General features: G+C 39.9%; 2 protein-coding genes across 2 annotated transcripts; both read right to left on the bottom strand.

The window, feature by feature from the left end:
* Positions 1-1,268: 1,268 nt before the first annotated feature.
* LOC122721303 lies at positions 1,269-1,653 on the bottom strand. The gene is made up of 2 exons (XM_043948498.1): positions 1,464-1,653; positions 1,269-1,396 (listed from the first exon to the last, which is right to left on the bottom strand). The coding sequence occupies exons 1-2, from the start codon at positions 1,651-1,653 to the stop codon at positions 1,269-1,271; spliced, it is 318 nt and encodes a 105-aa protein (XP_043804433.1).
* Positions 1,654-7,798: 6,145 nt separating this feature from the next.
* On the bottom strand, positions 7,799-9,669 carry LOC110627626. Its single transcript, XM_021773974.1, has 3 exons — positions 9,651-9,669; positions 8,921-8,976; positions 7,799-8,854 (listed from the first exon to the last, which is right to left on the bottom strand). The coding sequence occupies exons 1-3, from the start codon at positions 9,667-9,669 to the stop codon at positions 7,799-7,801; spliced, it is 1,131 nt and encodes a 376-aa protein (XP_021629666.1).
* Between the last annotated feature and the right edge of the window lie 391 nt (positions 9,670-10,060).

The following is a 10,060-nucleotide window of genomic DNA, read 5'->3' as shown; positions in this document are numbered from 1 at the left end:
TTGCCTGTGGATTAAAAGCATCACATATATCAGTGTAAGCATGCAAATAGATTTCTGAGTGGATTGATTCATGATCAACTAACCCAAGTACCCTATTAAATTCAGTGAGTGAATATGCAAATCGTTGTCCCATTAATCTAAATTTAACAATCCCAACTGTATTTAATGTGCAATCTGTTAGTGAATCAGCAGAGAAGGTAGAATAAAATTCCCAGAGAAGTTCATAATATATTGGACAAGTAATGGCAAAAAATTTATCCCAACCAATACTCCTAATCAATACATCCACATTTAAATTTAATATCTGTACAATAGAAGCATGTACGATTTTACCTTATACAATTGGGAGAGTCGAAACAAAGGCATACCTAGCTCTTTCGTTCGTATTTGTAAATCAAAGATTACCGTTCAATCGCGATGGAGCCGGAGGTAAGTGATGTCTGCCCATCCCAAGTCGTGTCCGGGTACCAGCAACAGAAGTATTTACCACAGCAGGATTATCGATGGGAGAGGTAGGAGACTGGTTTGCTGAAGAGGTGGAAGTGGAGTCAGAGAGTTGTTCACCGTTGGTGGTGGCTGAGGGTTGTGGACTAGCGCGAGGTGGTGGCTTGGCACGTGGGATGGTTTCCGCGATGGACGCGTGTGAGGGATTCAAGGCAGGTTCAACGGCACGAGACGGTGGAGAAGGAGCGCGCGGATTGCGATCTGCGCGTGCCGTGGGTGTCGCGGCCGGCGGAGATGGAGAAGTAATGGAGGTAGCGGGTGTTGGCGGGTTGCGACCGGTAAAGGTACGAACTCGCCGGTTGTTAGAGGTGGCGGTGGAGCGTCGTTTGGGAGCCATGGGTGATTTGCGGCTGTAAGAGAGAAGAGACAAAAGGGAAATTAGATGTAGAAAGGGTAAAATAAAGGGTAAAAAGGGAAAAGAACAAATAAATAAATTTAACCCTAATTCCACCTCGTGTTTCCAAAACACACCCATAAATATAAGATCACCTATCTGTAGAATGCTCTGTTCTGGAAAAATAAACACTTACCGCCGGAGAAGATGATTGAAAATAAAAATAAAAATAAAATAAAACAAAATAAAATAAAATAAAATAAAATAAAATAAAATAAAATAAATAAAACAAAATAAAATTGAATGAAATGAAAGATCCAACAAAGAAATTTTTTTGTTTTTTTTTTTAAGAAATAGAATTGAATCTAGAGAATAGAAAGAGTAGTTCTAATTTAAAGTCTTAGCTAGACTTCACTTCCCTGCAAGTTAGTTAAGGAAATGGAGGAAAATCACTGAGATTAACCTCCTCAACCTGTTGTGGCTCGAAATTCTCATAAAAATGCTTCAAACGATGGCCATTGACCTTGAATGACTTGGTGGTGTCCATACTTCTTATTTCTATAGCATCGTGAGAAAAAAATATTAGTGACAATAAAAGGACCAATCCATCTAGTTCGTAATTTACCAGGAAATAACTTCAGTCTAGAATCATATAGCAAAATTTTTTGACCAACTAAAAATTGTTTCCTAGAAATTAATTGATCATGCAATGCCTTGGTTCTTGCTTTGTATATTCTGGAATTATCATAAGCATCATTTCGAATTTCTTCCAGCTCTTGTAGTTGCAACTTACGATGCGCACCAGCTTTTTCCATACTCATATTGCAATGCTTCACCGCCTAAAAAGCCCTATGTTCAATCTCTAGGGGTAAGTGACAAGGCTTGCCATAAATGAGGCGGTAAGAAGACATGCCAATGGGTGTTTTAAAAGCTGTGCGATATGCCCATAAGGCGTCTTCCAACCTGAGACTCCAATCTTTGCGATTAGGACTGACAGTTTTTTCAAGAATGGACTTAATTTCTCTGTTGGACACCTCTGCTTGCCCGTTTGTTTGTGGATGATAGGCGGTGGAAGTTCGATGATGGACACCATACTTCTTAAAAAGTGCTGCAACTATCTTATTGCAGAAATGAGTTCCACGATCATTGATTATGGCCTTTGGGACTCCATACCTATTAAAGATATATGACTTGACAAAACTCACAACAACTTTAGCATCGTTAGTACGGGTAGCTTTTGCTTCCACCCATTTAGAAACATAATCAACAGCTAACAGTATGTATGTATGACCAAAAGAAGATGGGAATGACCCCATGAAATCTATACCCCAAACATCGAATATTTCACAAATAAGGATGGGTTGTTGGGGCATCTGGTCACGACGACTTAAATTTCCAGTTTTTTGACAATTAGCACAAGACTTACAGAATATGTAGGAATCATGATATATATGAGGCCAATAAAACCTGCTATCAAGGATCTTACGCGCTGTTCTCTTTGGACCAAAGTGGCCTCCACATGCATGGGCATGACAGAAGCTCATAATGGAGCTGATTTCATTACCCGTGACACATCTCCTAATAATCTAGTCTGAGCATATGCGCCATAAATAAGGTTCATCCCAAGTATAATACTTGGAATCATGTTTGATCTTTTCTCGTTCAGCTCTGGTTAAGTCATCGGGTAAGGATTTAGAGACCAAATAATTAACTATATCTGCGTACCATGGAAATTGCTCTGATGCAGAGAATAGGTATTCATCCGGGAAGTCATCATTAAGTGGTACAATGTCTTCAACCAACAATGGCAGTCGGCTAAGATGATCAGCAACTAAGTTCTCAGACCCCTTCTTGTCCCGGATCTCAACATCGAACTCTTGAAGCAAAAGAATCCATCGAATCAATTTGGGCTTCGCATCTTTCTTCTTAAAAAGGTATTTTAGAGCTGCATGGTCAGAGTAAAAAATTACTTTAGTACCAAGTAGATATGAACAAAATTTTTCTAAAGCAAAAACTATAGCTAACAGTTCTTTCTCTGTGGTTGAGTAATTGCATTGGGCATTATCAAGTGTTCTGGATGCATAGTAAATAACATGAGGATCTTTTCCCTTCCTTTGGCCTAAGACCGCGCCCACAGCCTGGTTACTTGCATCGCACATAATTTCAAAAGGTTGACTCCAATCAGGGGGCTGTATTATGGGCACAGTGATTAATACCTCTTTGAGTGCATCAAAAGCTTCCTTGCAAGAATTATCAAAAGTAAACTCAACATCTTATTGCAATAACCTGCAAAGTGGCTGAGCTATTTTTGAGAAATTCTTAATAAATCGTCGATAAAAACCTGCATGTCCAAGGAAAGAACGAATTTCACGCACATTAACAGGATAGGGTAGTGATTTAATAATATCTATCTTACTTTTGTCAACCTCAATTCCCCTTTTTGACATAATGTGCCCCAATATTAGCCCTTGATCTACCATAAAATGACATTTCTCATAGTTTAACACCAAATCAGACTCTAGACATCTTTTAAGGACTTTTTCAAGGTTAGCTAAGCATGTATCAAAGGAGTTACCATATACGGTGAAATCGTCCATGAAAACTTCTATGATGTCTTCTACAAAATCTGAAAATATACTAACCATACATCGCTGAAACGTGGTTGGTGCATTGCAAAGCCCAAATGGCATTCGTCGATAGGCAAAGGTGCCAAATGGACAGGTGAAAGTAGTCTTCTCTTGGTCTTCGGGTGCCACAGAAATCTGATGAAAGCCTGAATATCCATCAAGACAACAATAATGAGATTTTCCAGCTAGACGCTTAAGCATCTGATCAATAAAAGGAAGTGAAAAATGATCTTTTCTGGTGGACGTATTTAATTTACAATAATCTATACAAACCCTCCACCCGTTTTGGACGCGGGTGGGTATTGATTCTCCATCTTCATTTTTCACTACAGTAATTCCTGTTTTCTTAGGGACAACCTGGACTGGGCTCACCCACTTGCTATCGGAAATGGGGTAGATCACACCTGCATCAAGTAATTTCAGGATTTCCTTTTTTACCACTTCCATCATAGGAGGATTCAGACGACGTTGAGATTCCCTGGTGGGCTTGCTATCGTCTTCCAGTAAAATTTTGTGCATGCAAATGGAAGGACTAATCCCTTTTATGTTAGCTATAGTCCAGCCGATTGCACCTTTATTTTCTTTTAGAACTCGAATCAGCTCCTTTTCTTCATATGGTGTCAGCGTGTTGGAGATAATTACGGGTAGAGAACTTCCTGCCCCAAGGTATGCATACTTCAGGTGAGTAGGCAACGGTTTCAGCTCTAACTGTGGGGCCTGCACAACAGATGGTAAAAGTTTAGAATGAGTAGTAGGTAATTCCAAAGAAGAGACATTACATTTAATTTTATTAGCTTCAAGTTCATGGACCACATCTTCCAACCTTCCTTGTAAGACAAAATCAATACTCATAACTGCCAATTTATCTTTACTCAGGTTTTCACACATAACAGTTCATAGTTCATCCTCACCTTGCAACTCAAATACTTGCTGGACTAAAGGTTCAATGATATCCACACCACACACATTAGAAAGGTCATTTGGGTACTTCATGCTGTCATACACATTAAATTTTATAATTTCCCCATCAAACTTCATGGTAAGTGTGCCATCAAAAACATATATTTTTGTTCTAGCAGTTGTTAAGAAAGGTCTACCTAACAAAAGATCAGATGTATTAGAGGCCCTATCATCATCCATATGGACTATGTAAAAATCAGCAGGGAATACTAAATTACCAACTTGTACTAACACATCCTCTAAAACTCCCTCGGGGTATATAACAGATCTATCAGCCAATTGTATCACTACTCCAGTTTCTTTCAAAGGGCCAACATTGTAACGACCCGGAAATCGGACCGCTACTGGTGCTAGGATCCAGATCGACTTAAGGTCGCCAGGACCCGTAGCAAGCCTAACATACATTCTGTACAACTGGTATAATCCCATACATGATCAAACATACACATAAAAATTTTAACTTTTCTCTTACCAAGCTTGACATGAGCATGCACTATACCTGTAATCATAAAAACCCCCTTACTGGAGCCCTCATCAAATGCTTCAGTTGGGTCAACATAACATATATCAAGCTTGGTTCAGCATTTCTCAATATAAAAACATTTCATAAAGATCATGAGACAATGGGATTAACCAAACACTCGGGCCAAGCACAACTCTATCCATTACATTTCATTATAACATTTTACATTTTATTACACATCTTTACATTACATCATATCCACTTCTATTCTATTACAACACATAACCATAGCCATAACCTGCTGACCTCCTGAACTATCTCTGTCCCTGCAAACCTGGGGGTTAAGGGAAAGGGGTGAGCTATAAAGCCCAGTAAGCAGAAACTATATAAAAATAAACAGTTCATTAAAACATATGCTATCATGGAATGCATCACATCACAAACAAATCATATCAAGGATGAATTTGTCACCAATAGCCCTCTACATAGAAATCTCATATCATAACAAGTTCAGCAATACTCTGTGCCAGGGGCGATACGGCCACACCTGGTCTTTCCATCTCATATCATATCATACATGTCATATTATATCATTTCATATCATGTCATATCATGTCATACTGAGGGCTAGAGGATCATCCAATATCCATCCACATCATCATCATCGTATTATGCAATGCATCATATTCGTGAATTCTAATGCAAACACCCTATTACATAACATGATATTCGTGATGCATGAACATGCTTAAACCATTTGATTCATTTGTTGAACATAAAGTTCAGTTCTACTCACCTCTGACTAGCTTTGGACTAACTCTGAAGCAGCTAACTCACTGCTGAACACCTCGGTTCCTCGGGTCCGATCCTACACAGGTGGACTCAAATGAGGGACCAAACATACTCTAATAGGATTCTAAACATCTCCCCAAAAACCCCCTAACACATCATAAAACAATCATAGAAATCATGCAAAAGAAGGCTGAACAGGGCACTTTCGGCGGCAGGTTCGGCGGCCGAAAGTCCCTCCAGAGCCGAAACTCAGCCACTTTCGGCGGCACCTTCGGCGGCCGAAAGTGGTTCTAGAGCCGAAACTCGTGCATGTTCGGCGGCACCTTCGGTGGCCGAAACTCCCCTCCAGAGCCGAAAGTCTAACTTTCGGGGGCAGGATTCCATAGCCAAAACAAGCCACCACAGGCAGGTTCGGCGGCCGAACCTGAGTTCTTCCCGAAGGGTAGAACTCAGCCTCCTCATGCACAAATAGCCTCCAAACCTTCCAAAACAACCCAAAACCTCACATGCTCTCTCCCAAACATGCATACACACTCCCTCATGCATATAGGGCATAAACTAGCTTAAACCACCCAACAAAACATCATATAAACATACATTGAGCATAAAACCCACATAAACCTAAACATGCACATCTACCCTCACACAAGCATCAAAACTTCTTAAAACTTGCTTAAAACAAAGAAAAGGGTGTGGATCTACACCTACCTCTTGAAGATCGAGGGTTGGTGCGATCCCTAACTTGGAGATAGGAGGAAACAACTCCTTGGGTCTCCAAGCTCTCAAAACTTGATCTTAAGCTCACAACTTCAAAACCCAAGCTAAAACTTGTTAAAACTTGAAAGATTTGAAGAAAGAACATGAAATCGACCAAAGGAGGACATGAACTCACCTTAGCTCGAGAATAGGGAGAAAACTCACCTATTTTCGGTACGAGGGGCCTTTTATAGGTGGCCGGTCAACCACCTTCGGCGGCCTAAGCTGTTTCCACAACTTCACCACCTTCGGCAGCCTAACGTGCCCCCTAAACTATCCCATGTTCGGCGGCCGAACTTGAAGTTCGGCAGCTGAACCTGGTTTCTTCCCTCAAAACCTTCGGAGGCCTAAAGCACTCCCGAAACAGCTCCATGTTCGGCGGCCGAACTTGAGGTTCGGCAGCCGAACCTGTGTCCTTCCTCCTTGGCCTATTCTTTACAAAACTCATTTCTTTTTCATTTAAAACCATAAAATCATGTGAAAACATTTTAGAAACACACTTTACCCTTCTAGAAAACTCTGGCATCTTCAGAATTCCAGATTCCAACGGAGATTCCGCCGGAATGTAGGGATTCCGATGCCGGAATCTAGCCGGGTATTACAAACATTTAAAGATTGATAAATGGACAATGGCATTACATTTATAGATGCACTCAAGTCACACATTGCTTTTTTAACCCCAACCTTGCCAATTTTAATAGGTATAGCAAACATACCTTGGTCCTTACATTTGGTAGGCATTTTATTTTGAAAAACAGCAGATACCATTTCATCCATACAAACCTTTTGGTAACCCACCAGCTTTCTCTTATTTGTGCATAATTCCTTCAAGAACTTCGCATAGCGAGGTACCTGTTTAATCGCATCAAGTAAAGGTATATTAACTTCTACCTTACGAAATGTCTCAAGGATCTCCTTTTCTTCTTTCTCTCGTTTAGACCTGGCTAATCTCTGAGGAAAAGGAGGTTTAACGATTAGAGGTTCAGATTGCACGGGTGCTGGAGCTGACTCGTCTTGCTCAAGTACGATCATCTCAGCTTCCAGGCCACTGCGGTCGTGCCCACGACTTACCTGTCGAGGATTGTCCTGCAATTCTTTTCCGTTTCTGAGTGTAATGGCACTTGCATTCTGCTTGGGGTTTACTATGGTCTGGGAAGGCAATTTACCTTGATTTTCCAATTTGTTCACAGATACTACCAATTGACTGATTTGTGTTTCCAGATTGCGAATACTCGTCTGAGTGTCCTGTTGAAATTGTTGAGTGTTAATGGCCAAACTTTTAACAATATCTTCCAAGGACATACCTGAATTAGATGAAGATGCTTGCTGCTGAAACTGTTTAGGCTGATAACTTTGAGAATTTTATTGTTTATAGCTAAAGTTCGGGTGATTTCGCCATCCTGGGTTGTACGTATTTGAGAAAGGATCGTACTTTCTTTGTGGAGGACCTGGAAACCCGTTGACAGCATCCATATGCTGGTCGTCCTCTTGAAGTGATGGGCACATATCAGTGGGATGACTCGTATTAGCGCAAATTCCACAAGTTTTGGCTTGTTGTACCTTCTCTGCAACAAGATTTTCAACTAAAGTGGTTAGATGAGAAAGTTTAGACTCAACAGAATAATTGCTTACCTCAAAAACTCTCCTATGAGAGTCTTGTACAGGTACAAATTGTTGTGAATTTGCAGCCATCGTAGATATCAATTCCCTAGCTTCTCGGGGTGTTCTTTTGCGTATCGCACCGCCACTTGCAGCATCTATCATACGTCTTTCCATGGTTGTGAGTCCCTCATAAAAGTGAAGCATAAGTTGTTTATCTGAGATTTCATGCCTAGGACTGCTAGCACATAGACGTTTAAATCTCTCCCAATAGTCATGGAGAGTTTCTGTTTCCTTTTGCTTAATTCCTGATATTTCTCTTCTTATTGCAGATGCTCTAGAAGCAGGAAAGAATTGATCTAAAAATAATTTTACCATTTCTCCCCATGTGGTGACTGAACCCGGAGGTAGGTAGTACAACCAGTCTTTTGCATTGTCAGCTAGAGAAAAAGGAAATGCCCTTAGCTTGATTTGTTCTTCTGTAACTCCTTGTGGTCTCATGCTGGAGCATACCACATGGAACTCTTTCAAGTGTCTATGAGGATCTTCCCTTTCAATTCCTCTAAAGATGGGGAGGAGATGAATTAATCCTGATTTTAGCTCAAGTGGTGCATTTAGTGCAGGATAGACGAAGCAAAGGGGTTGAGGGTCATCCACATTGTCAACGTCCTGTATTGCTTGTTCTTCAGCCATTTGCTCTTCCACGTCAGATTCACCAGAGGTATCGTCCGGGTTAGATGCTGTTTCCTTCGTGCCCACGACCTGTTCGTCGACAACAACCTGTTCTTCAATCGCGATCTCCTCTTCAACTGCAGCAACCTGTGCTTCAATAGGGAGTTGTCCCTCAATGCTGGATGATGAGAGGTATTTGTTTCGCTATTTAGCCTCTTTTCTCAGTTTCCTTGCGATTTTCTCAATTTCTGGGTTGAATTCGAGGCTACCTGCAAGATTAGAACGTGTCATTCAAAAAGAATTAATAAAACAATTTAGAACCAGTCCCCGGCAACGGCACCAAAATTTGATGGGCGTCGAAACCACCAAAAATAAATTCCTACTTTAAAATAAGATTTGTGATAATGGTAAGCAGGGTCGATCCCACAGAGACTGGTAAATAGATTAATTCTATTGAATGAGATAAAATAAAATAAACAAAATAAAATAAAAATGGGGGTTTTGAATATAGAGGAATAAATAAAATTAATTTAAAAGAAGAACCAATTTAAATTTAAAAGAGAGAATCAAGATGAGACACATTCAGTTAAAGGAATAATTTTGGTTCCAGCTCTTATGGGTTGATCACAGATACAAAATAATCTCAACTTAATTAATAAACCAATTATAGATATCTAAGACGCTTCAGGTATCCAATCCTTTCTTAATTTTAAACTAGTTAAGAGACGCTCGTTAACTAGTTCTAACTCTTGGACAACCGTAGGAGATGCTCCTAGAATTTAATCCAATTATTGCATTAAGAATTAAAAGGACCTGATTCTAACTAACAAACGCGAGACGCTCGGTTCATTTAAGTTAGATTATACTATTCCTTAGGAAGGCCTTACGCAACCTAATTCACTACCTATTTCAGTTTAGTTAAACAATTACGGATTTAACTAACCTGAATAGCAGTCTACCATTCTATCAATTGAGCAATGGCGCCTTAATACAACAACCCACAGAATGGTATTAAGCAATAAACACAGGAATAATATGAATATCAATAATTGAGAAAACTATAAAATTACATCAATCTCATAACCCGTCTAACTGGAACTTTAATTATTCTCTAACTAAAAAGAAGGAATTTAGCTACACATGTTCATGGCTAAAAAATAAGAGATGAAAGATAAAACCAGATATCGGATACATCACAATGCCTCTTTTTTATCGTGCTAAGAGTCTTAACCCAAATACAAGTATCTAAAATCAAAATTGAGTACAGTTTGGCAGATAAGAGTTATCTGTTTGGTTCCTGAATTTGAGGCTGGCTTCGTCAAGTATGTTTGTGCCCATAACGCAGTCCATAAC

Source organism: Manihot esculenta, chromosome 12 (assembly GCF_001659605.2).
Source record: "Manihot esculenta cultivar AM560-2 chromosome 12, M.esculenta_v8, whole genome shotgun sequence".
NCBI lineage: Eukaryota > Viridiplantae > Streptophyta > Magnoliopsida > Malpighiales > Euphorbiaceae > Manihot > Manihot esculenta.
The sequence above is the reverse complement of the archived record's forward strand: the minus strand, read 5'-3'. Positions and strand labels throughout refer to the sequence as shown.